The 27,096-nt window shown below is 40.6% G+C and overlaps 1 protein-coding gene across 6 annotated transcripts; it reads left to right on the top strand.

Moving 5' to 3' along the window:
* Positions 1–524: 524 nt before the first annotated feature.
* Positions 525–25,615, top strand: C2H5orf63 (chromosome 2 C5orf63 homolog). 6 transcript variants are annotated; one of them, XM_049873471.1, is made up of 6 exons: positions 535–577; positions 13,441–13,536; positions 13,949–14,109; positions 19,839–19,959; positions 23,787–23,843; positions 24,516–25,615. In XM_049873471.1, the coding sequence occupies exons 4-6, from the start codon at positions 19,846–19,848 to the stop codon at positions 24,690–24,692; spliced, it is 348 nt and encodes a 115-aa protein (XP_049729428.1). In that variant the 5' UTR covers positions 535–577; positions 13,441–13,536; positions 13,949–14,109; positions 19,839–19,845; the 3' UTR covers positions 24,693–25,615. The 6 variants fall into 6 exon arrangements, with proteins under 6 accessions (XP_049729432.1, XP_049729428.1, XP_049729418.1 ...); XM_049873461.1 differs by having other exon boundaries at positions 13,974–14,109; XM_049873477.1 differs by having other exon boundaries at positions 13,441–14,109; positions 24,528–25,615.
* The last annotated feature ends 1,481 nt before the right edge of the window (positions 25,616–27,096 follow it).

Genomic DNA, 27,096 nt, shown 5'->3' on the forward strand with positions numbered 1-27,096 from the left:
ACCACACTCATATGGTTTCAAAAGTCCTTATTTCCTCCCTTTAGCTCAGTAAGTGTATGACCTATTGAAAGGATTATTTCCTAATGTCTGACTTGTCTACACGATTTTAAGTTTGGGGGTGGAGGGAGTAAGGCAGCCGATTTTGTTCATACCTTGTTCCTCATTACCTAGCTCAGCCCTGACCAAGGGGAAATCCTCCCCCCACCCAAAAAAGACCCGAAGTGAATTTCGGACCAAGAGGTGTGGGAAGGTAAATATTAAATTAACAATTGAACGAATGAGTGCAGGGAGGGGTTAAATGATCTCAGAAAGTTGGCTCTCACGCCAGAGCCTACCTATTACATAGTCCCCCAAACACACAGGGTCACTTTTCTGTGGCTTTTTTTTTTTTTACATTTTGGCATTGGTTTTTTGTATCACACCTTTCACGCGTGACAGCCCTGGTGTGACCACCCTTAAAAAAGACGATCCGGGTGAATCTGAGATAAAGACTAGAGCAGCCGACAGGCGGGACAGCTTGGGGCGGAAGTGCCGGGTCACGGGCGGAAGCGGCGACGTTAGCGGCGGGGAGGCTCAGGTGGGTCCCGGTGGCCTGGCGCTGGCGGTTAGGCGCTTGCGGCTCCGCGGCCCCGAGCCAGATGCGGCGGGGGTGTGGGGGGCCCGCGAGCCCTTTGGTGGGTCGCACGCTGCCAATTTCGATTGTCTTTAGAGGGAATTTAATTACACCGGGAGCCATAAATCCATGAACCACCGGGGAGGAGGGGAGGATTAGAAGCATGTACGTGTGCGTGTTAAATAAGTGAGTATGAGAGTGTGTACGCACGCGCGCAGGCGATGTAACTCTGCGAAGTAAGCAAAATAACCGGCGGGAAAAGGCAAGAGAAAGCAGAAAACATCTCCAGACAGATCCCCCATCTCGGGTGTAATTGAATTCTGTGAAGTAACAATATAAGCATATTTGACACCCCGCTGAGATAACTGCCTTTTTAAATACAGTAAATATTTTCAAGCAGCCATATTGACCTTTAATTGAGGGTGTAAAGGTTGAAAAGTTCATTGGGGAACATTGTGAGCTCGGGGGCTCTCTGGATCCCTCTCTGGGCCTCCTCTCTGCCTTATTGGGTAAAAGCAACCCTCTGGGTGTTGAACAGTGAGAGAAGGCAGAGACTGTACAATGCTCAACAAATACTTCACCTTGTCATCATCACTGACAGATAGCAGCTCATACAATTTTTAAATAAGTCTAGGGGTAGAAAACAAGCAAATACAGTACCATAATGATGAAGGCAATAACAGTAAATTACTGCTAAGTGACTTTCTAGGGCTGTGGCCAGATGGGAATTTTTTGCCTGGATGATCTTTATTCTTTTTTTCCATAATGTTTTATATAGTAGGCACTTTGATGGTGCAGGGGTTAAGAGCTATGGCTGCTAACCAAAAGGTCAGCAGTTCGAATGCACCAGCCACTCCTTGGAAACCCTATAAGGCAGTTCTACCCTATCCTATGGGGTTTCTTTGGGTACCAGTCGACTCCACCACAGCAGGTTTTTGGTCTCCTTGTCGTCACAGTTCTTTATGGAGTCCGGGTGGTGCAGTGGTTAAGAGCTCGTCTGCTAACGAAGAGCTCGTCTGGTAGTTGGAATCCACCAGCCACTCCTTGGAAACCCTGTGGGGCAGTTCTACCCTGTCCTGCAGGGTCGCTATGAGTTGGAATCGACTGGATTGCAATGGGTTTGAGTTTTTTGTTGTTTTTGTTTTAGTGGCCTTTAAAAAATCCATGCTATGGCCCAATCTGACTCCAAGATTCTCAGCTCCTCAAGGCCAGGGATAGTGTGTTTTTGTTGTTAGGTGCGGTGAGGTCGGTTCCGACTCATAGTGTGCCTGTGTACTACAGAATGAAACACTGCCTAGTTCTGCACAATCCTCACAATTGTTGCTATGCTTGAGCCCATTATTGCAACCACTGTGTCAATCCATCTCTTGAGGGTCTTCCTCTTTTTCACAGACCCTCTACTTTACCAAGCATGATGTCTTTCTCCAGGGACTGATATCTCCTGACACCATGTCCAAAGTATGTAAGACATAGTCTCACCATCCTTACTTCTAAGGAGCATTCTGGTTGTACTTCTTCCAAGACAGGTTTGTTTGTTCTTTTGGCAGTCCATGGTACGTTCATATATTCTTCACCTACACCAGAATTCAAAGGCGTCAGCTCTTCTTCGGTCTTCCTTATTCATTGTCCAGCTTTCACATGTATATGATGCGATTGAAAACACTGTGGCTGGGGTCAGGCACACCTTAGTCTTCACGGTGACATCTTTGTTTTTCAACAGTTTAAAGAGGTCCTTAGCAGCAGATTTGCCCAATGCAATGCTTCTTTTGATTTCTCGACTGCTGCTTTCATGGATGTTGATTGTAGACCCCAGTAAAATGAAATCCTTGACAACTTCAGTCTTTTTTCCATTTATCATGATGTTGCTTATTGGTCCAGTTGTGAGGATTTTTGTTTTCTTAATGTTGAGGTGCAATCCATAGTCAAGGCCCTGTTATATCCCCAGCAATTTCTAGCACATTTCCCAACATAAGCAAGGTTGTGTAACTATACATTGTCTTGGTTATGCAGCCGCTACAGCCATGTCTTACTGTGCATAATGACTGAGTACATTGAGTTGGCCTTTAGACCACAGTCTTTAGTGATCGTCTTTCTGAGGCATAGCTTATAAAATACCTGTGACGCTATCTACCAATATTTGGAGCTGTATAGTTTGAGTGTATTGTAGGTAAGTAACAGGGAGAAATTTAAAATGCCTGGAAAAGGAGTTGGACCCTAGAAGCACTGAGTGATTACAGTAATATTCAGGCAAGGCAGAACTAATCACAGTTCTGTGAAACGTCATAGCCTAATAACTCAAGTTCTGCTCTGTGAGGAATTGCCTAGAACCAGAAAGGTCCTGTTGTGAAAATGAAGATTAGTGGGGCTGGTGGTTTAGACAGGAGGAATTCCCAAATTTTCTTTCTCTCCTGCTTGCTGTGGAAACCCTGGTGTGTAGTGGTTAAGAGCTACAGCTGCTAACCAAAAGGTTGGCAGTTGGAATCCACCAGGCACTCCTTGGAAACTCTACAGGGCAGTTCCACTCTGTCCTGTAGGGCCACTGTGAGTTGGAATTGACTCAATGGCAATGAGTTTTCTGCTTGCTGTGGTCAGTGGTGAATACCTGTCAAGGAAGGATCAATATATTTTTGTCCCTTCACCAGAGGAATATGTGGTTAGATGGTCTTCTGTAGATGGACTGATGGCAGGTAAGTAAAAAGAAATGAAGATTTTCAAACTTGGGAATTTATTAGACCATGTTTTTGTTTTGTTCCGTATGCCTGGCTTTCTCTAACTATTAAGTACCCAGAGGCATTGTGGAGAGATGCCTTCAAAATAAGGACTTTTTTTATTACTAAAGTTTTTGTATTTCATACACTTGTGTATACTCTAGCTGGCTGATGCATTCAGTTGCTCTCGTACCAGTACTTGGGGTTTCAAACATAGCAGAACATTGACGTGACATAATACAAGTTGTGAAGTTTTTTATGTTCCTTATTTTAAATCTAATTTTTGCCACTGTTTTATTCAAAGAGTGTACATCAGAGGAAGCCAAAAGCCAGCTGGAACAGTTTCTGCATGTGGTTTAATCCTGTTTGCAATTATTTTGAAGGGGAGAAACCATCTGGATCAGGGATGTGTAGTTACACAGATAGCAGGGACTAGATGAGCTTCCTCCATCCTTCCCTGAGTATTGCATAGCAAATTCTAGGGACAAAATCAATTGGAGAAAAATGTGCAAAATGAAAATTTTGGGCTAAGTTTACCATAGATATTATCCCACGCCCCTAACTTCTCATCCCAGTCATAGCCACAGGGAACAGGAGACATGAAAGCATTTCTCTCTTTTTATTCCAATCCTTATCACTGTTAAGGTTTCCAGAAATGGAGGCAAAACTCAAAGTACTTTCCATTTTTAGAAAGTATCCACCCCTAAGGATTTCAGAGCATTTCACCAGTACTGTCTAGTAACAAGTATTGTACTGCTATTGCCTTCATCAACTGTGGTACTGTATTTGTTTGTAAATCTTTCTCCTGCCAAAGGTGTGAGTTCCTTAAGGGCAGGTACAGTATCTTAACAACTTTTATATTTCTAGCACTTGGCACAGTGCCTGGCGTGTTACAAACACTTAGTACATGCTATGGAAATGAAAAGACAGTATCCCTGAAGGGAGGCTGGATTTATAATGCGTGTTAAAACATCACTGAGAATGCAACAAGGTAAAGAATATTTACCAGAGCTCCTTTCAAGGGGTTACTAGATGTAGTTGAAAGGAATGCTTTGATAAGCAGCTTTGAGTGGAGAGGAGCATATTTATGAATCCATTGTTGTTAGCAGATGTTCAGTCAACTCCTGCTCATGACAACCTTATGTATGACAGAATGAAACATGGCCTGGTCCTGCACCATCTTCACAATTGACAGTATGTTTGAGCCCACTGCTGCCGCCACTGGGTCAGTCCACCTCATGGAGGGTTTCCCTTGTTTTCACTGACCCTCCCCTTTACCAAACATGAGGTCCTTTTCTAGCAGTTGGTCTTTGCTAATGACGTGTCCAAAGTAAGCAAAAGAAAGTCCATCCTCACTTCTAGGGAACATTCTGGCTGTACTTCCTCAAAAACTGATTTGTCCACCCTTCTGGCATTCCACTGTATATTCAATATTCTTCATCAACACCACAATTCAAATGCGTCAGTTCTCCTTCGATCTTCCTTTTTCAGTGTCCAACTTTCACATGCGTAGACACCACCAAACAGCCTTCCATGGAGATTTGGCCTGGTCAGATGCAGGGCCTTTGTTGTATTGAGGGGAGTAGGCAAACTGAAAGGCTTCACCAGCCCTGTGATTCTACCCTTCCCCCAGGCCATCGGTGCTCAACTCTTCACCCAAATACCAGTTGAGCAGATATTTGAAGACTATCTGTTTGAATCAAACCAAACCAAACCCGTTGCTGTTGAGTCGATGCCAGCTCACGGTGACCCTATAGGACAGAGTAGAACTGCCCTTTAGGGTTTCCAAGGAGCACCTGGTGAATTTGAACTGCCGACCTTTTGGTTACCAGCCGTAGCTCTTAACCACTAGATCACCAGGTTTCCATCCATTTGAAGGGGTACCAAATTATTAGCCTACTTAGGGCACCTATATCTTGGTTTGGTCCTGCCTTAAAAATAGAAGCCCTATATGTGGTCACTATTTTAAGGCTAGGTTGCCCAATTAATATGGAAGGAAATACACAATTGTCTTTCCTACCTTAATAACAACATTCCAAAGGAGTTCAAAGTTGATAGCTTTTTGTGTTGTAATAGGGTAGACGCGTGGTATATGCTGCTTCCTTCAGTTGCCAGTGGGATTGCAACAGAAACCAGACTGTTAACTGGAAACAAATGAACTTCCTCTCATTGTTTCAGTACTTTTTCAGATTAATCATGAAATAATGGGAAATGGGTTCTAGTTTAGTCAGAAGGGATGATATGAAATTGAATTATTTAATTTTTTTTAACTCTTCTCAAAGTATGTAGTTCTTCCAGTCAGTAAAGAGAAAGGATACTGTTTACTAGAAATTCAGTCAGCTGAGGCAGCTTAGAACATAAGACTGAAAAAAAAAATTTAAATACAGCTGTGTTTTTCCAGGTTCAAATTGAAATTAATCTGAATTTTCTTAGATTTAGAGATACAAACCTCATTCTGATAGTAAAAGAATTCTACCCTCTCAGGCTGAGACCTCCCTCATTCTCTCCATCCTAATATTAAGCCATAAATGGAATGTGGTATTTGTTTTTTAGTATACTGTGGAGATTAGTGTATAAAGCTTTTGAGAGTTTTTGGAAGAAAGGAGGTTGAACTTGGAGATCCTTTTTAGTTCTGAAAATTTCTGTATTGGCCCCATTATGTATAAATATAGGCAATTGCTCAAGGAGAAAATACCAAGAAATAAATAAAAGACACAGTATGAAGGACTTAAGTTAAACTTTAGTTTCTTTATTCATAAAACAAGGGGATCTACAAAGTCACTTCTGAGTTCCAAAATATTAAGATATTCTGTCAGTGATAGCTGTTAAGCAACAAGATAGGAATTCAATAGGAATTCAGAGGATCGTTCTGTCGTTAGTTGCTGGCTCCAACTCATGGCGTCCTTATGTATAAAAACAAAATGTTGCCCATTCGGTCTTACATCATCTTGATGATTGTTATATGTTTGAATCCACTGTTGCTGCTATCATGTCAATCCCTCTCATTGAGGGCTTCCCTCATTTTTACTGACCTTCTACCAGACATGATGTCCTTTTCTAGCAATTGGTCTTTCCTGATGATATGTCTAAAGTAAGCAAGCTGAAGGCTTACCATCCTTGATTCTAAGGAGCATTCTGGTCATATTTCTTCTATGATAGGTTTGTTTGTTGTTCTGGTAGTCCATAGTATATTCAATGTTCTTTGCCGACACCACAGTATGAATGCATCAATTCTTCTTGTGTCTTCCCATTTCATTGTGCAGCTTTCCCATGTTTATGAGACAATTGTAGAAGCTCATATAACTGAGGGTTGGTGGGGCCTGACCTCAAGAGTGGATGGTTCCCAAAGTTGAGACTAAGCACTGTGATTCTGCAGCCTACGTCTTGCTGGCATTACAAGCCCAGGGCAGTGCTGGATTTAGTAACTCAGACGTCCAAGGCCGTTTGCTACAAAATGGCTAAGAATGAATGAAACATCTTTCAGGTCTTGTGTAGTCATGAGGATAATTTCATCTCTTTGATAAGATGAATTGAAAGTGGGTGGAGTGATAGTGATGGGTGGGATATTAGTGACAAGTGGAAGACATTGCCTGGGTGGATGGATTTTTAATAACAAACGGTTTTAGAAATGGGATTGGGTGCTTTTTAAATAGCAGGGAAACCAGCATTACTAGCTGAGTATAATAAGACTAGAATGCTTTAATAAAATTGCCTTCTTTTTGGGTCAGCATGATGTATCAGAGATATCTTCAAAGGAATGGGTCATTTTGGTTAAGAAGGATAATGTGGAAAGGAGGCTGTGTATTTCATTATGTACTTTGTTCCTGCCCCTTGAACTGGAATGGTTTTGCCCTTATCTTAATGCTGTCTTTATGGAATGAAGGAATTTTAAAATTGGTTTTTTAAACTGTATTAAGCCCTCATGTATGATATAACCCAACCACATTATTCAGGTTTTCTTGGCTTTTAGGAACAGCTTTGCAGCCATCATGTCATAATTGTACTGAACGTTGTTGCACATTCTGAATTCGGAATGTGCTGCCCTGGCTCCAGGCCAGATGCTAAGTCAGTGTCTTTGGGTCTGGGGATGGAGAGAAGGGGTGTGATGAGCACTGTGTACAAGCCCATGGTGTTCACAGGAATTAGCCCAGAATTCCCTGTGGAGTCCTGGTGCTAGAGGGAGTGTATAGAGGGAATATGTTACTGTTCTTGATTAGCATCATCATTTTCTTTTTCTCGGCCAACCGTTACTCCGGAAACATGGTCATGTGCACCAACCCCATTACTGAGTGGCCTCCTCTGAAGCAATGGTCTGGAAAGAGTGACTGCTGAGGTTTAAAGTTTCTTCTAAAACAAACTTCTCACACTAAAGATTCATGTCCTCTTCCACTTCCTGTTTGTTAGCTTGCCACACACCTAGACAAAGACAGCAGTGATTCAGGATGTGGAGAAGAATGCCAAGTTGAAGTGAGCCTGCTATCAAAAATAATTTTTAAAATGTGTTTTCTAATTAGAAGGAAAAATGCATTATTCTTCCTTTTGGGAGGAGCTTTTCCATATCAGATGATTGTCCAGCCACTCTAATGTCACCTTCTGGGTCCTTCTGACTCCAGGGCTGCCCAGTTGTGATTGAGGAGCAAGCTCCTTTATCCTTCTGCCTGGATCTACACATGAATTTTAGTCACTATGAGTTGGAATTGACTCAACGGCAATGAGTTTTGTTTTGTTTTAAGGGCCTACCACTTTAGGCTCCTACAGGTAAAAACTACTTCAGATTCTTTGTTCAGGGCTATTCTCATGGCATTACTTCAGGGTGTGATTTCCCCCTTCTCTCATCAGGAAGATATTTGAGGCTCAAAGCCTTTCGGCACAGTTTCCTGGGTCTCCGTAAAATGAGAAATTAGGAGGTGTACGGGACAAGTCCGCTACTCATCTGTCAGTTTGTTGTACCGTGGTGGCTTTAATGTTGCTATGATGCTAGAAGCTATGCCACTGGTCTTTCAAATACTAGCAGGGTCACCTATGGTGGAAAGGTTTCAGTGGTGCTTCCAGACTAAGACAGACTAGGAAGAAAGGCCCGGCAAACTACTTCCGAAAACTAGCCAAGAAAACCGTATAGATCACAACAGAATTTTGTCTGATATAGTGCTGGAAGATGAACCCCCTATATTGGAAAGCATTCAAAACACACAGTGGTTACAACAATGGACTCGAGCATACCAATTATCATGAAGATGGCACGGGACCAGACAGCATTGCTTTTTGTCATACATGAGATCACTGTGAGTTGGAGCCAACTCAACAGCAGCTACCAACAAAAACAGGCCAAGTGGTAGCATTTCCATTTTACAGTTGAAAACAGAACTTAAAGAGATGAGGATTAGCCCAATGTCTCAGACTAGTTAGTTGCCTGTCTCTTTGGGGTTTCTTTTTATAAAACCTTATCTAAAAATGCACTTGGGGATTTAAACATAATGACTTCCAACTAAAACTATGTGAAGAGTAATTTTAAAGCTGTAAATGAAGAATTATACCATTTGTGCTTAATTCCCATGATTGATGAGTTAGTGGGAGCTATTTCATTTAAATGTATTTTGACCTCTCTAGACAATTTATTCAAAACTACTACTTGGATCAAGTTTTGTCTTTAAAAATTATCAGTAAAGTCCAACTGTATTGGCAGCTTCTGTTTGCACATACATGGATTGAGGATATCCATGGGTAAAATAATAGTGAATGTTTCCCTCTTTGAAAATAAGGACAAGCATTGGGAAAGAGCAACTGGAAGGGAACTGGCTTTTGTGTTCTACTTATCAGAAGAAAATCTCCATTCTTTGAAAATTAAATTTGTTTGTAATTTTGTGAATCCGTAGTAAGGTAAGCCAATAACTGGAGCTGAGGTATTTGTTAGTCTAGATATTTAGCCTTACCTAGACTTAGGTTGGTAGGTAGACTGAGTGACATCGTTAGTGACAACCAAAAACCAAAGCCATTGCCATCAAGTCAACTCCGATTCATAGTGACCCTACAGGACAGGGTAGAACTGCCCCATGGAGTTTCCAAGGCTGTAAATCTTTATGGAAGCCACATCTATCTGCCACATCTATCTCCTGCAGAGTAGCTGGTGGGTCCAAACCGCCAGCCTTTCGGTTAGTAGCCGATCACTTAACTAACCCCTGTGCCACCAGGGCCCCTTTAGTGACATCCTTAATAGTGGATGAATATTTCAAATCTTTAATCAGTGATATCCTGTCTTAGAAATTTCTCTTTAAGTAGTGTTTACAATCTGAAATTTTCAGCTATTTTTTTCCTTTTTTAAATTTTATCGTTGAGGATATACACAGCAAAACATATACCAATTCAGCAGTTTCTACACGTACGATTCAGTGACATTGATTACATTCTTCGTGTTGTGTGACCATTCTAACCCTCCTTTTGTAAGTTGTTCCTCCCCATTAATATAAATTCACTGCCCCCTAAGTTTTCTATCTAATCTTTTGAGTTGCTGTTGTTGATCCCATGTAGATCTTAAAAGAGCATAATGCTCAAGGCAGACATTTTTTACTACTTAAGGTAAACTGTTGTTTGGTTTTGAGAAGACTTCAGGGGATATTTTTGGTTTAAGGTTTAAACATTATCTCAGGGTGATAGTTTCAGGGGTCCAGCTATTTCTTTTTTTATTTTATTTATTTATTTATTTTTAGTTTTGTAATTCTCTATTTCTGAAACTGTTATTACTAGAAATTTAAATCTTGTATTTGAGGCCAGTAAAAGCACATTCCAGTCAATAAAATCATTACTGTTATTAATAACAATGCCTTACTTTTACCAGTCAAGCCTTATTTCTCTGTACTGCTTTATAACCTGTGATTTTTATATTTATTATCTTATTTTAAGATACCAAGTCAACTTTTGTCTTCATTCTTCTCCCCCAGCCTCCCAGCCTCACCAGAAACATCCCTTTTGCTTAAGATGTTAAATTAGGCAGGAAGCAGACAAGGTACTTCATTTTAGGATAGGCATTGGTTGGAAGATTTAATTCCTTCCATGCTATATCAGGCACATCCTAGCTCATCTGATTTGTGATAGATTATTTCACTGTTCCTCTTCTAGTCCAAGCCCGCATCACTCTGCAAGACAATGGACCAGTCCCTCGTCCTGGAAATACTTTCTCCAGTTGGCTTTTGTGATGACACAGGCTCCTGGTTTTCCTTCTACCTTACTAACCATCCTTTTTGCCTCTTTTGCTGGCCCCTCTTTTCGCTACCTCTAAATGTTGATTGCCTCAGGGCTGTGTCCTGGGCTGTCTTTTCTCTTAATTTATTTAGACGATGCCATCTAGTTCCATAGCTGTAAATACAGCCCTCAAACGATAGAGTCTCATATTTTTATTTTCAGCTCTGGCCTCTGCTAAGTACCAAACCTGTATGTGCCACTTTCTACCTGAGCTCCATAATGTCCCAAACCATGCACTTGGTTCCATGCATCTGTCAATCTGTCCTTCCAGTTTTCCTCACTTTAGTAAATGGCACCGCCACCCACCCAGAGGCTCAAGACCAAAAACTGGGATTGTCTTGATGGCCGTCTTTTCTTTAATTCCTCATATCCATTTCACCAGCCAGTCTTATTGGCTCTGTTTCCACCTAGTCCATGCCATCATCCTCTCTCATCCAGACTACTGCAGAGGCCTCCTAACAGGGTTCTGCTTCCACTCTTGCCCCCCACAATCCATTCTTCACACCACAGCTGAAGCAATCTTTAAAAATATATGTGAGATCATGTTACTTCCCTCCTCTAAATCTTCTAATTGTGCTTAAATTCTCAATTCCTTAACAACGCATAGGTCTTACATCATCTGAGCCCTGCTGGCCTTTTTTTTTTTTAACCCCATTTCCTACCACTCCTCCCCTTGTTTACTGTGCTTCAGCCACAACATTCTTTTGTGTTTCTTCCAATGAGTCAAGCTTTTCCTCATCTTAGGGCCTTTGCACTTACTGTTTTCCCTCCCTAAAGCGCTCTTTCAAATCCTTATGCCTTCTCAACCTTTACTCCCAGCTCAAATGACACCTGCTCAGAGTTACTTCAAGAACCTACCTTAGTCACTGTCACCCTCTTCTGTACTTGTCACTCTTCCTCATATTGTTTGGCATTAAAGAGTTTCTTCATTGGAATGTGGACCCGTAAGGGCAGCTACCTTGCTTTCTTGTTCACCACTGTAAAAAGCACCTGTAATAGTACTTGATACATGGAAAACATTAGATAATTGTTGAATAAATGAATGACTCTCATCCTACTCCTAGATTATTGCAGTTGACCTCTATGTCTTTTCCGCCCCCTCTCTCCTTTCCTTTGCATTCCATCCTGTGTACTACTGCTAAATTAATCTTCTGAAACACTATCACATCACTCTCTTGTTCAAAACAGGGCTTTGAACTGGTTGTAAATGTGCAGGCATGGCCGACAGAAACAAGGCAGGACTTTGAGCCAGTTTGAAGGGTTCAGACATGGCTGAAGGAATTGTATGTGTTGCAGAGCAACCAAATCTCTTGCAGGTTGAGTGCGGTGCCCCACTCAAAGATGGCGGCCAATTGCCCTGCTTTGAATGTGTGCCGCTGTCCATAGTCCTTCAAATAATCCAATCTCCTGCATCAGGAGACTTTCAGGAGAGATGCAGGAGACTGGATTATTGGCAGGACTGTGGAGAGTGACACCCATTCAAAGTGGTGCAGTCAGCCACAATCTTTGAGCAGGGCACCAATGCCTGTTTCCTACTCAGGTCAAAAGCTGACAAGAGATTTGGTTCCTATGAAACATGCCCACTATCCTTGTTTCCATCAGCCATGGCTGAACTACTTTGAACCAGTTCAAAGCCCTGCCTTGTTTCCATTGGCCATGACTGAATCGTTTAGAACTGGTTTGAAGCCCTGGTTCAAAATCCTTCGGCAGTTCCCAAGATACATGCAACAAATCACACATTGCTTAAAACAAACAAACAAAAAAAAACCCAAACCTGTTGCCCTCCAGTCGATTCCAACTTATAGTGACCCTATAGGACAGAGTAGAACTGCCCCATAGAGTTTCCAAGGAGCACCTGGTGGATTCAAACTGCTGACCTTTTGGTTAGCAGCCATAGCGCTTAACCACTACGCCACCAGGGTTTCCACATATTATTTAGCCATCATTAAAGATCCTCCACAGTCGCATCCTAGTATGCCTTCCAAACTTGTTTCCCATTGTTCTTCAACATAAGTCTCTTTACCCCATTCAGGTTTTCCACCATCAAACGGGCCATGGCATTCCTAGCTGAGCACCTTTGTGTCTAACTCCAAATTTAGAATGCCTTCCCTTTTTTCTTCATATCCAAACCTTCAGTGATTCAAGATCCTTCTTTTGTGTGAATCCACCTCCAATCTCAACGTAATACTCTTCTTTTCCTTTCTCTTATAGCACTTGATGTCGCTCATCATATACCCGTTATAATCTGCCCTGTATTTCTAATTTACCTTTACATATACATGTCTTATCTCCCGATTAGATTTCTTTAACTCTTCATGGGTTAAGATAGTCTCTTATTCATTTTTAGCCCTTCTCTCCCCACTGTGGGACAAATGAGTGAATGGTATCACTGGTTTACTAATTGCTGTGAAGCCTGACATAATTTATATTGTTTCAGTTAAGAATTTAACTCCCTTTTCCTAAATTCACTGAAATACTTCTCTCTGTTGTTCCAGTTGTTTGTATCTAGTTTGTGGAGTTGATTTCTCCATGTGACAGCTTTATCTGGGAGGGAAAGTAATAGGCTAAACACCAGACAGAATGAAGAAAATTTCTTATGTCTTAGTTTTACCGAGAATTAGTAGGGGTTCAAGAGGAAATATATGAACTAAGTAGTGAATATGTAAAAACCATATACCTTCTGTGAAATGATTATTTATTGGATAGACAAGCTGCACACTTCAAACAGTTGAAGAACATTTTCACAGAGTAGTGTGCTGAGTACCAACAGTGGAATTGAGACATTCAGATACTTGAAAATCTGCAGTCATGGTAATAATTTGAAGGGAAACAAAAAGAGCTTTTGTCTCTAGGCACCCCTTTTGACCAGTTATTCTTTTCTAGAAACATTATCCACTGACTTCTCTGGCCCTCTGGTTGGCGAACTTGTTGGCACTGAAATCTGGAAGTAGAGGCTACAGGGAGTGTGATAAACGTGAGGTATGAGGAACTGGGTCTCATTCCCCAGGGCTGGGGCTTGACGTAAGCTCACGCGTAGTTTAATGTGCTATGTGGGAGCAAATCAGCGGTCAAAATGTGATAGTCAGAATGAAGCTGAGCACAATGCCCTGTACAACTGGGCCCGCAGGTGGGTGGTTAGCTTGGGATCTTTGCTGCCACATCTTGCATGAGTTGGCTCCACCTCCTTGCAGTTCCCCTGACCAGTTACCCTGATTGCTGAGGTTTAAAGAAAAGCACCTAAGATTCCACCCACACCAGTGAGTTAGGGGCCCTACTCCTGTGGCCTCATTCTACCACTGCTTGGCCCTTGGATTTGACTGCTCAAAGTACCTGCTCAATTTTCAGTTTTGTCCCCATACACTGCCTTTTCTTGTCTCTCTTGGATTCACAGGGGCCTCTCTTTCTTATCCTTGTAGCCAAGATACCAGGCTAGGCTCCCATTTGTTTGGTACAGAGGCTTGGACACAGCTGACTGACCAAACGCTCAGAGGAGCCCTGGGGAGGCATCATTTGTCCCTGTTTCCCTGGAGTGGGTAGAGCCCAGTGACCCAGGTGAGTCTCTACCTTACTATATAAACTTGCAGTCATCTAAAATAATGGATTTTGTTCCCAAAAGAGAGGGGTAGGGGTGTGTGTGTGTGTGTGTGTGTGTGTGTATAGTCATTTGGGTAAAAATAGGAACCATTATACTTCGATGGTAATGAATGTGAAATGGAGCACTTAACATCTCACATGGCACAAATGACTAAACGGAAGCCCTGAGCCTCTCTTTATGGAACACAGGTTCAGCAAGAGCTTCGGTAATAGTGTTTGGTTAATGTCAGCTCAGCATTAAATTTACATTACACTCCTGTGAAGAAGCTCCAGCATTACCTGTTAATAGCCAAGGCGGTACCTGGGCTTGTATAGCCCTTTAAATTTTGCACATGAACTAACATTTCAGCTTGCTGATGAGAGATCATGTGAACCTGGAGATTTGATGTGCCCACGGATTCTTTGTAGGAATAAAAATTCTGGTCAGTGAAGGTCAATTTCTCTACTCAAGCGAGAACAATGTTGTTTTCCTTCTAATCACACACACACAGGACTTAAAGTAGCCCAGAGCCCCATGTAAGTGATGTGCAGCCATAGCCTGGGCAGCCCCTCATGCAAGAAATGAATAATCCTTAATAAAGGCTCCAACAGCCCTGACTTCTTTCTGTGCTGTAATCAGTTGCTTTAATGGTGTGCCCTTCAGTGCTCACAGGGAAAAGGCTATAAAGTTAAGCTGTCGTCCTTATCTTGCTTCAAGGAGGGCTAAATTGGGCCAATTCAGTCTTCCCCCCATGTTGTATTTGATTCTGTCATAAAGACCACTGAAATCGGCCTCAGTTTTGTTGAAAGGCCAGCATTCACTTTCTCTTTCAGGGTGAGCTGTGCCTCTGTGAACGGCACTGGACTTGAACCAGCAGGAAGTCACCATCTTTATTGTTAGGCTGTGGAATTTGTTTTAGGCACATTCTAAATCCAGTCTATGCCTTTTGCTTTTTTTTTTTATGTCTGTGACAAAGGTGACCCAGTTGTATTTCTTTGATACTATGAACACAGCCTTTTTTGCTCATATCACAGAAGCATATGACAAAATACAAAGGATAAAACTATGTGTGTGTAGTAAGGGCACATATTTCATGACTAAATTGAATGACATAATCAAAAAAGTGTTGTCCTTTCACAGTCATGAGCTAACAGGCAGAGACTGTCTCTCAGGATATTTTTTTAATAGTGCTGAAATACCATTCAAAAATAATAGAACTAATGAAAATGTCACATTGACAGAGTAGCCCATATTAAGATTTTACTTCAAGAAGGCATTACTCGGTGAATGTGACATTGACAGCAATGGTGTTAGGGTTTACAGACTTAGTAAAATGTTCTAAGAAGAGTATTACAGAGTTGCAGCTGGAGTGTGTCATGTTTTCATTGTACTTTCTCTTTTCTAGAATTAAGTGGACACCAGTGTTCAGGATTTCGGCCTTAATATTCTTATTTCTGCCTAGGAAAGGGGTAGTGAGCTTTTTCTTCATATCAAACTCTAATGCAATTGTAAAATATAATGCTTTCAACGAAATAAGTTAATTTTACAATAGGGTAAAATGCATGTGCCTTAAGGCATTTGAAAAATATGCAGGTAGTAAAATTGCATAATGCTGGTGCATTCCTCCGTAAGCAAATATGCCATGTTTAAGTGATTAAAAACATCTAGAAAGGTGGAAATGGAGGCTAACAGTGGAAAGGGACTTAGGTTGTAAATAGATTGGTTGTAGCATCACTGAAGACTTTACTTAGCTCTCTGGGTTGGTTGAACAAATATACCAACAAATCTGGAATGAATAGCAGCTCTGTTTACTCTGACAGGTTTTATTTGTCTTGGGTGCAACCAAGACCACATGCTGTGTTTTGTCATGTTGGAAATACTGAAGCAGATTTCCATTGTGGAATGTGAGTTTTTTTTTTAAAGCCTTAACACCTCAGTCTCAACTCAGCTGGGTAAAAGCAATAAGTTTTCCTTTCCTTACCAGCCAGACATCAATAAATCTTAAATCCTCCACCAAAAGCATGTAGCTACGGTTCACTGTCCTGGTTGTAGTCTTAGGTCACTGCCATAAATGGCCTCATCCTTCTCATTTCTGCCTTTACTCTAACAAAGCCGATTTTTAAATTTTCTTTCTCCTCCGTTTGTAGTGCAGCTTCTTTAACTCAACACCCTGTGAGGGTGCGCCACTGTAGGCATAGGGCCTTCCCAAATCCAGTGATGTGGAAATTTCTACCTAGCCTAAACATAGTCAACATTCTGTTTTCCCCCTCATTTATATCCTGTGTGGACAAAACTATGTTTATAAGCTTTGTCTCCAACCACATCCAGTTACTGGAGTTATTAATTCTGCTGAATTTATGGAAAATGTGTATTTGTTGTTGTTAGCTGCTGTCGAGTAGACCACTGACTCATGGTGATCCCATGCACTATGGGATCAGACTGTTGTGATCCACAGGATTTTCACTGGTTGATTTTTCAGAAGTAGATCACTAAGACTTTCTTTCTAGTCTGTTTTGGTCTGAATGCTCCACTGACACCTGTTCAGCATCATAGCAACACACAAGCCTCCATTGACAGACAGGGACAGGCTGCATGTGAGGTGCATTGGCCAGGAATCAAACCTGGGTCTCTGGTGTAGAAGGCAAGAATTCTACCATCGTTTAACACTTACAATAGCACAGCATACTGTTAAATTGTGTACATTAACTTTCCACCTTGGGACAATGCTGGGTAGCCTATCCTAGTGAAAGTCTCATCACATTCCTTTCTTAATGCATTATTAGAATCGTTCAGTTAGCAGGGAGATCTGGAGAGAAGTGGAAGAGTAACAGTTTAAGAGTGTGGGAAAGACCATTGTTTTCATGGATTAGTATCTGCTTTTTTTGCTCCTATGATCCTTACTGTAGTTTCATATGGGTTGGTGTTTTTCTCCAGGGTCAATATCAGCCTGTTTAAAATGAGTTTAAGGCTATTCTAACATTGAAGATCCCAGGAACTAGTGGAGATTTGGCCTTTAACTAATACAGTCATCCTTTGTAGAGTGGGGGTAGGTTTGAGGTGGTACTGGAGGGGCTGGAACCACCTACAGTGCCCCAGCCCTGAGGAATGCTGCCCTCTAGGTATGAGATGAGATAGGCCCAAATATGACTACTGTGCACACTGAGTATCTTATCAGGATGGTGGTTGTTGTTAGATGCCTTCAAATTGGTTCTGATTCATAGTGACCCTATGTACAACAGAATGAAACACTGCCCGGTCCTAGTCCATCCTTACAGTTGTTGTTATGCTCGAGCCCATTGTTGTAGCCACTGTGTCAATCCATCTTATTGAGGGTCTTCCTCTTTTTTGCTGACCCTCTACTTTGCCAAGCATGATGTCCTTCTCCAGGGACTGGTCCCTCCTGATAATATGCCCAAAATGTGTGAGACAAAGTCTCACCATCCTTGCTTCTAAAGAGCATTCTGGTGTACTTCTTCTGAGACAGTCTTGTTCATTCTTCTGGCCGTCCTTGGTATGTTCGGTATTCTTCACCAACACCATAATTCAAAGGCGTCAGTTCTTCTTCAGTCTTTCTTATTAATTGTCCAGCTTTTATATGCTTTTGAGGTGATTTGAAAACACCATGACTTGGGTCAGGGGCACCTTAGTCCTTAAAGTGATATCTTTGCTTTTTTAACACTTTAAAGTAGCAGATTTGCCCATTGCAATGCATCGTTTGATTTCTTGAATGCTGCTTCCAGGGTTAGAGGTAAGACTAAAGAGAATGAGAAACTCTCTCTCTGACATTTTAACATTCAAACAGATATTTGAGCACCTAATATGTGCCAAGCGTAACTGTGGGTGCTTGGGGATATAGGGGTATATAAGTACCTGCTTATATGGAATTTAGAAGTAGTAGAGGGGACGTGTAGATAAATAACTTTAGATAGTGAAGCCTCTAAAAAAAGGACTTAATGTTTGCTAAAGTGAAAGGTCAGCAAAAATGAGAGAAACCATCAATGATGTGTATAATGGATTGAATCATGTCCCCCCAAAATACGTGTGAACTTGGTTAGGCCTTGTGTGGTTGTCCTTTATTTTATGATTTCCCTGTGTGTTATAAATCATAATCTCTGCCTGTGGTTAAAAAGGATTAGGGTGGGATGTAAGATACCCTTGCTCAGGCCACATCCCTGACCCAATATCAAAGGAATTTCCCTGAGGTGTGGCCTGCACCACCTTTTATCTTGCAAGAGATAAAAGGAAAAGGAAGCAAGCAGAGAGTTGGGGAAACTCATACCACCAAGAAAGCTGTACCAGGAGCAGAGCATGTCCTTTGGATTTAGGGTTCCTGTACAAAGAAACTCCTAGTCTGGGGAAAGATTAATGAGAAGGGTGACAGAGATGGCACAGGACTGGGCAGCATTTTATTCTGTAATACATAAGATCAGCATGAGTCAGAGCCAACTCAACGACAAGTAACAACAATAACAGATAGTGAAGTATAAAAGAAAACTATAGCAAGGTATGCAGACAAATTGCGATAGGCTGGCCAGCATCGGTAAGGTAGGTGGTTACTAAGACCTCTTTAAGGAGGTGGCATGAGCCCAGGCCAAATGAGGAGGAGCTACTTAAGAGCTTTCCAGGCAGAGCAACAGCAAGTGCAGAGGTCCTGATGAAGAAATGTCTTCGGGTATTCAAGGAATACAAAGATCTTTGTGGCTGGAGTATGGTAAGGGAGGGGAAAATGAAAGATGAAGTTGGAGAGAGAGAGAGTAAAGCAAGGTTAAGAAATGAATATCCCAGGAAAGAATTCATCTTGGGAAGCTTCATAAATAATAAAGTCAACTGTGCATATAAAGTTACATAAGTAAAATTATCATATTTGTAGTTTTAAGAACAAAACTGGAGGCTCAGTAGAATAACTAGGAATAAGTAGGTGTCTTATGTCAAGCAAGGTAGCAGGATGATGGAGCTTCAAAGCCTAGTGTTTGACTTGCTGCAACTAACAAATTGTTCTTGTTAGAATATCTCCAGAAGAAACACTAGTACACTCGTGTATGAGGTTTTTGAAAGTGATGGCAATCTCCTTTTAAAATAATTCTTAAGCAGTTGAGTAGATTTTTTTTTCCCTTGACAAGTTAACTCAGCCTGATTCTTCACTGTAGTTCCTCTAAGTACAGCTCAGCATTTCCCCATCTTTTGCAATGGAGAGGCATCGATCTTCCAAGAGGTAGCCTGAACCTTCAGCTGGGGACTTGTGCTGCTTACTAATAGTTTTCTTTATAGTGGCAGTGGTTCAGTGTTATTGAATGCTTGCCCGTAAGATAGTCTATCCCTGTGAATAAAAACCACCTTGGGAAACCTCTGCATTTTAGAAGATCTTCATGATGCTGGCAAAATGTGCAGGTGAAATTTAATTTTGTATTCAAATTAACAAACACATGCAGTTTGCTTACAGAAACCAAATAATTAGGTTCACAGCTATTCTATTTACATGAATAAATATGGATTTTCCACCTATTATAAATTCTGTTTTGTTTGGAAGACAGTGAATATTGAGGCATCATGGAGACTTGCCAAACATCTGGGCATCTGACACTCCTGGAATCCAAGAAACAAGCCTGAAGTCTTCAAATTCCATCATACAGCTTGCAGTGTACCGTTCGTATTGTAAAGAGCAAAGTGTAGAGTGTGTAAGTTTACTGGTTTATTTTTCTTTTGGCAGAATTAAGATGCTTTGGTTTCAAGGCAATAGAATACAACTTGCCAAATACTCTTTTGGATTCCTCTTGAGAAATCTCTCTGCCTCTAAGACTACTCTGCCTGTGCTGACCTTATTCACAAAGGTACAGAATGAAAAACTAAAATTACTACTATAAAAATGTAAAGTATTAAAATTGTTGGGTAAAGAAAGTTATACATTTAGGAAAGAGAAAACATACTGCAAGGAAAGGCAATAGAATGAACTTTCTTCAGACCTGCTCCCCAATTTTTCCATCATCATAATAGTAGTAATTCTATTTTTTACCCAGACACCTCATTGTTTCACAAATATGAGAGGATCAATTAATGTATTTAATGGTCATTTGACCCATACACTGACAAAATGAACTATCAGGTTATAATAGGATGCTTACAAATAAATCATTTAGAAGTACTGATTTTCCCCTCCCTTAACTAACATTAGTTTTAGGCCATGAATCTTTTTCTAAAGAGCTTTTTTTCCCCCCAGAAATTTATAGTAGGAACATTACTGATTTCCTTTTGCTGTTGACATTTGTGTGATTTATAATCATAAAAGAAATAAACTGCAAGGTAATAGAATTAACTTTAGTGAGTAATACTGCATTTCAAACAAAAAAGGCCTCTAATAGATTTTTCATGTTCCAGGCATTTCAGCAGTTTGAAAATATTCAGCAGTCAGTTATCTAATAACAAAGTTTAAGTAGTTTTTCAAAATGAATTTCTTATTGAAAATGCTTAATCTAAACTACTTCTCATGTCTTTAAGTATATATTGTACTGTTGGAAATGACTGAACAAAAATATTTCATCAGAGAGTCTACTATGGGAAATGTATGTGTGAATTCATCACAACAATAAAATAGTCCCTTAGGGCTGGTGGTGCTCACTCAGCCTAACTGTTCTGCACTGCTTTTCAATCTGAGCAGCAGCTCAGATAGCCAAAAATATTTTCAGCACATACACATACACACACAAACACACACACACACACACGCTAACTTATTCAACTCAATATATGTACTGAGTCCTTGGTCTTTGCCATTAGGCATATAATATCACTCTTCCCTTCAGAGTTCACAATCCAGTTAAAGAAAGAGATACTTAAACTATAGTATCAGATCTTTTTCAGATAATAGAAAGTATTTCCCAGAATGCTTAAAGGGACTTTATGGATTTGTCTGGTTTCAGAAGGAGCTTAACTCAGAAACTGAGCATGGTACCAGTCTCTTCAGCTCTGCTTCCTCTGGGTTAAGTCCATTCTTAGTCCAGTTCTCCTCATGGACAACTACAGCAATCTCAAGTCCCAGATTCCACATCTCAGAAACTCAGGCAAAAGTCCCATGGCTTTCTGTTGGCTCTGATTGGCCTATCCCTGAGCCAACCCTAGCCAAGAGAGATAGGATTCTGATTGCCTCGGACTAAGTCAGCTGTTCCACCCTTACTGCTCAGGGATGGAGTCAGCCATGAGGCATGAGCTAAGAGTAGTTTCTGTGAGTAAAATCACAGTACTCTTGTAATAAGAAAGGGGAGTAGGTGGTGGACTGAAGTAAAAACAGTTCGAAGGCAGTGTCTGACTACCTCCAACCCCACGAGGAGGAAGGAGAACCAAGATCAACAGTGCAAGGCTGATTCCCATGATGTGGAGGCCAGACAAGCCTCCTCTCTCCGTCATCCTTACTAATTCTGACACCAACCATCCCTTGCATAGCTGTCTCTGCTGGGTTTGATAATTCATGGCAATGCCCACACAGAACTCACAGACCATACCCAAAATTGTGGTATTTATTAGGGAAGTAACAGTTACAATTCAGGCTCAGGAACATGCAGGATACAGTTCTTCCATCAGGACAGCCTCTTCCCAACTGTGCTCACAGACATGCCTCTCCCTGGCCCTAGGCCTCTCCCTAAAGGTACTCAGCTTTCTCTCTCTGTGAGCCGGGAAGCCCACTGCACAGTCTTCTGCTGCAGGGTCTCTCCTGCTACTGCTTCTCACTGTCTTCAAGGTTACAGTTTGCTCTCTCTTTCAGTCTCCTACTTCCAGGAGCTTCTCAGCGCAGGGATCTCAGGTCCAAAAACATGCTCTCTGTTCCTGGCTGTTCTTCCTTGGCGGTGGTAGGACCCTCCTGTCTGCTCTATAACTGGCTCTCTTTTAAGGCAAAACTGACCAATCCCCTTGGTGGGCCACAAGTACCCTATCACACAGTCCTGCCCAATCACCTGGGTGGGAGTTACCAGATCATGGCTAGAAAGGCCACACAAATGTAATCAGTCGCACCACAACTGCCAACCCAATGAATGCCCACTGCATTGAGGGATAGAGTAAATAACAAGTGCTGTGTTGGTGCCATGGAGAATCCCAGAGGAGGATGATATTAATGCTGCTTGGAAGGCACTCTTGTTTCATAACTTTTAGAAAAATTAAAAGCTTTCTTCTCCAAATCTACAACCCTTAGTTCATTCCTTCTCTTTGTAGACATAAAAGTTAGTGATTCTATAAAAGCTTTAGTCCTTTAGCCTATAAAACAGACTTCCCACTCCAAAAAAAGTCACCAAAATCTTCAGATTAGTTGGATTTTCATATAAATTACAGCTAATATTAAATATTGAAATATTATTAAAACAAAAGATAACATTTATTTTCATTATTAGAATTAGCCTGGCTATTTTTTTGTGGTGTTTAAATGTTCCAGACCATGGGATCTTACCCTTTTTCAGTTTGTAGGCCCTTTAAAATCTGATGAACCTTTCCACATAAAAATGTATGTACACATAATTCATATGGATTTCCATAGACCTCAGGTTAAAAACAAAAACCTTGTCTAGGCTCTTCTAAATTTTTTTAATATAAGAGTAAAATTGTGATACATTTGTTACTTCTGCAATTTAGCATGTTCTCCTTTTCCTTTTAAGATCCTGTGTTTACTTTTTAAAATGATTATCTTAAAACATCACAGACTATCCATAATAATCTATTTATTGATAATGTTAATAATAACACGATACGCCTAATTCTCTGACCCAGGAAATTACAGCCAGGAAGACAACTTCTTTGTGAAGGAAAGTGGTCTTTTGATGATCTGGGTCCTCATTCCAAAACCAGTTGTGAGTTAAAATGGAGGAAGGAATGCTTTTCTGTATCACAGACCATCTCTTACCATCGCATTAAAAAGCAGGTTTTATATAAGCGTCAGTGATGCTGAGTCTATTTTAAGCTCATCAGGAGAACCTATAGCTAGTCCTTATTCACAGAGTCAAAGGCCGAGACACCTTTAAAACCTGCCAGTGATCCACAGTATTCTTGAGAGAGTTCTCCCAAGGTGGTTAGGTGTGCAACAGTGGGCACTGAAACCTGCTTGCGCTTCAGGTAAAGAATTAGTCTGGAAGCCCTATGCCTGATGAGAAAACAGGCAAAACGTTAATGAGTTGGTATCATCGTCATCCGGAGTAGAGGCTTTCTCCATCACAGAATAGACTTTAGGCCATTCTGGGGGTGTCAGCCAGGCCAACTGTCTGAGGCCAGGAAGGTGCAAGGGCCCAGGACCATAGATCAGTGAAAAATAATCCTCCCAGATACCAATTCAGTGAAGCTATATAGGGTTGCTATGAGTCGGAATCGACTCGACGGCACTGGGTGGGTTAGTAACAAATGTAAAGTAGTAACTTATTATATATTTATAAGTATATAAATATATATTAAATAAAATTTGTGGAAAGAAAACAAAGCAACCAAAAAATACTGAGAGCCCATCCACCATGAAAAATAAGCTATTTACAAAATTCTGTGGCAGTGTTATTCTTCAGAAGTAAAGCAGTATAATTGACCTGATAGACAACTGTCCTTTAAAATAAGTATAATTTGTTTCATCTGGTTTTTTTGTTAGGTTACATATCATTCTTTGGATTTAATGGCTTTTTTTTTTTTCATGTAGGATCCATGCCCCCTTTGTGATGAAGCCAAGGAAGTACTCAAGCCTTATAATAACAGGGTAATATAATACAGTTAGCTTTTATGTGTATGGAATGGATATTATATGTGGTATAAAGAATCTGCCCAGATCTTTTCTTTAGGAAAAGAGATTAAATGATTTTTCATTTAAATTTTCTTTCTATTCTTTAGAGAGAGATTTTAGTGCTGATTTCCATAAAACTCATTACCCCTAAGTGTTTTTCTCTGAGCATACTGGTTATCTTACTCTGACTCTTAATATGAGTCAAAGTTAACTAGCAGGTGCAGTATTCATGCTTTCTTTAAGCTTTTGTCTCCATTCCTTTTATCTTGTTGTGCATTTTCCATGGAAGTACTTTCATACAGCACACCATCACACCTTTTGCATTCTTACAACCAAAACACTCCTATCCTGAATCTCAGGCAGCTTTCTTGATGGGGTGTCCCAATTAGATCATTTTATTTCATTTGGAAATGAGTAGTGCCCTGATGGTAAATGTAACAGGTGTAATAGAAAAGTAGCCAAGATCACAAGTTAGGAAATATAATGAAACCAATCAGGTTGTGGAAATCAGGGGCATTTGATCACTATGAACTTAAAAAAATAAAAGCTCTTAGCAATAGAAAAGGTCTAGGGATCATTATATCACTACAATTGTTGCATTTTTCCATGTTCCCTAAAATACAGAGCTTTAATATGTCTTTGTTTCAGTTTATTTTACAGGAGGTGGACATCACACTTCCAGAAAATTCTGCTTGGTATGAAAGGTATAAATTTGACATTCCTGTCTTCCATTTGAATGGCCAATTTCTGATGATGCATCGAGTAAACATCTTAAAGCTTGAAAAACAGCTCCTGAAACTTGAGCAGCAAGGTGCCAGAGGCTGACTAATGCCCTCATGATTTTTCACCCCCTCTGTCCACAAGGCATCTTCCTGAGGAAATGACCATGGCCGCCACATACTCCTTTTGCCACTTTTACACAGCCCTGAAGGGTGTTCTGAACTCAGTGGGTGCCAAATAAACGTTGCCATTCCTCTTCTGATTGATAGAAGCACTAATATGGGAACTGTTTACCTGTTGGCATTTTATAAAATAAGAAGAGTGCGTTGACAGGGACGGGGATGATGGAGGGAGGGAGAAGTTGATTTGTCTTATTTATTTTCCCGTTTTGCATTAATGTGGAGGTACTTTACATTCACTGGCCAGTGTCGTTTAGAGGTAGAACACTGCGTCCCTGCTGCTGCCCTGGAGGGCTTAACTTTTTAATGAAAGAATAAATGCTCTTCTACTCAGTAGATAAAGTGAAATGTGATTGTTAATACACTGTGCACAGTCAATAAAGGTGTGTTTTAACGAATACACCTGCATGAAGCCTGTTTCAGTGGGGTTTAATAATACCCGTTTAAAATTAGAGTTCATTTTTGTTGGGTAGGAGAGAATAGTGATCCTAGCCGAAGAGGCTTCATTTGAGAAAAACAAAAGACAGACAACCCCCCAAAAGGTATAAGAATTTCAACGTGCTTTACGCATAGTCAGTGAATTGATTCGTAACATTTCAGGACTGCCTTTGATAGTTATCCAGTTATCATCAATCAAGTTCATTAAGCTTATTATAATAAAACAGTAGCTTTATCAAGTTTTAATATCTGGGGAAAATTCACTTCTAACCATAACTGGATGGATTTGTCATCTAAAGACAAAATACGCTTTTCACCATTTTATGTCAAGTGTTAAAAATACAGGTGGGCACCCTTATTTATATTTAGTCAGATTCAGCCAATATACAAATGGATCCATTTAAAAGTAAAGCTGGCTTTTCCTCTTAAAATCACATCATTGCAGTTTCATCTATAATGAAATTCTTTGATGAACTATTTTAATGAATCTGGATATTGTGAGTCATTTGGCTACGTTTTAATTTGAGCAGTGTGATTTAGTCTTAGAAACTATAGTCTGTTAGAGCTGGCACACCTTAGACTTTGTCCAGTCCAGCCCCCCATGTGAAGGGGAAGAATCTGAAATTCAGAGAATGCCAGAGACTTATTCTGAGATCACACAGCCAGTCAGCTGCAGGGCCAGGTTTTGCCCCCAGACCCTAATTGCAGACCACCTGGGTTCACATCAGGGACCTCATTGTATTATCTCCCTACAGCATCAACTATCTGGATCCACCACAAATTTAGAAGAAACTGTAAAAAGCCCTCTAAAGTAACGATAGAAAAAAAAATCCTATAATCAAATAGCAGTTTTTATAGTTTACAAATTTCTGGAACACGTATTATTTGGTATTGTAGATATTTTTTGAGCCTTGTGGTAGGCAGAATTCTAAGATGACCCCAGTTACCCTGCTATTCATGAAGTTTTCACTGGCCAAATTTTTTTAGAAGAATTGATCAACATTCAACCATTTCAGGAGGTAGCATATGATCAAGAACTGATGGTATTGAAGAAAGAAGTCCAAGCAGTACCGAAGGCATTGGCAAAAAACAAGGCTCTAGGAATTGATGGAATTCCAATTGAGCTATTTCAACAAATAGATGCAATACTGGAAGCAGTTACTTGTCTGTGACAAGAAATTTGGAATACAGTTACCTGGCCAACCTACTGGAAGAGATTCGTATTTGTGCCCATTCCAAATAAAGGTGATCGAACAGAATGCAGAAATTATAGAACGATATCGTTAATATCACATGCAAGTAAAATGTTGCTGAAGATAATGCAAGAACCATTGCAACAGTACATCAACAGGGAACTGCTAGAAATTCAAGCTGGATTCAGAAGAGGACACGGAACTAGGGATCTCATGCTGATGTCAGATGGATCTTGGCTGAAAGTAGAGAATACCAAATAGATGTTTACCTGTGTTTTATTGATGATGCAAAGGTATTCCACTGTATGGATCATAACAAATTATAGATAACATTGTGAAGAATGAGAATTTCAGAACACTTAATTGTGCTCATGTGGAACCTGTACATAGACAAAGAGGCAGTCATTCGAACAGAACAAGGGGATACTGCGTGGTTTAAAATCAGAGAAGGCGTGCATCAGGATTGTATCCTTTCACCATATTTATTCAATCTGAGAAGCTGGACTATATGAAGAAGAACACGGCATCCGGTTTGGAGAAAGACTCACTAACAACCCGCAATATGCAGATGATCCAACCTTGTTTGCTGAAAGCAAAGAGGACTTGAAGCACTTACTGATGAAGGTCAAACACCACAGCCTTCAGTATGGATTACACTTCAACATAAAGAAAGCAAAAATTCTCACGACTGGACCAATA

The sequence above is a fragment of the Elephas maximus genome, chromosome 2 (genome assembly GCF_024166365.1).
Source record: "Elephas maximus indicus isolate mEleMax1 chromosome 2, mEleMax1 primary haplotype, whole genome shotgun sequence".
Classification (NCBI taxonomy): domain Eukaryota; kingdom Metazoa; phylum Chordata; class Mammalia; order Proboscidea; family Elephantidae; genus Elephas; species Elephas maximus.

Bases quoted from the DNA above. Each gene is read 5' to 3' on its own strand.
- C2H5orf63 (XM_049873475.1), top strand. From the start codon at position 19,846: ATGCTTTGGTTTCAAGGCAATAGAATACAACTTGCCAAATACTCTTTT. The intron at 19,960-23,786 runs GTACAGAATGAA...TTTTTCATGTAG, and splicing joins TGCTGACCTTATTCACAAAG to GATCCATGCCCCCTTTGTGA. The intron at 23,844-24,515 runs GTAATATAATAC...TCTTTGTTTCAG, and splicing joins TCAAGCCTTATAATAACAGG to TTTATTTTACAGGAGGTGGA.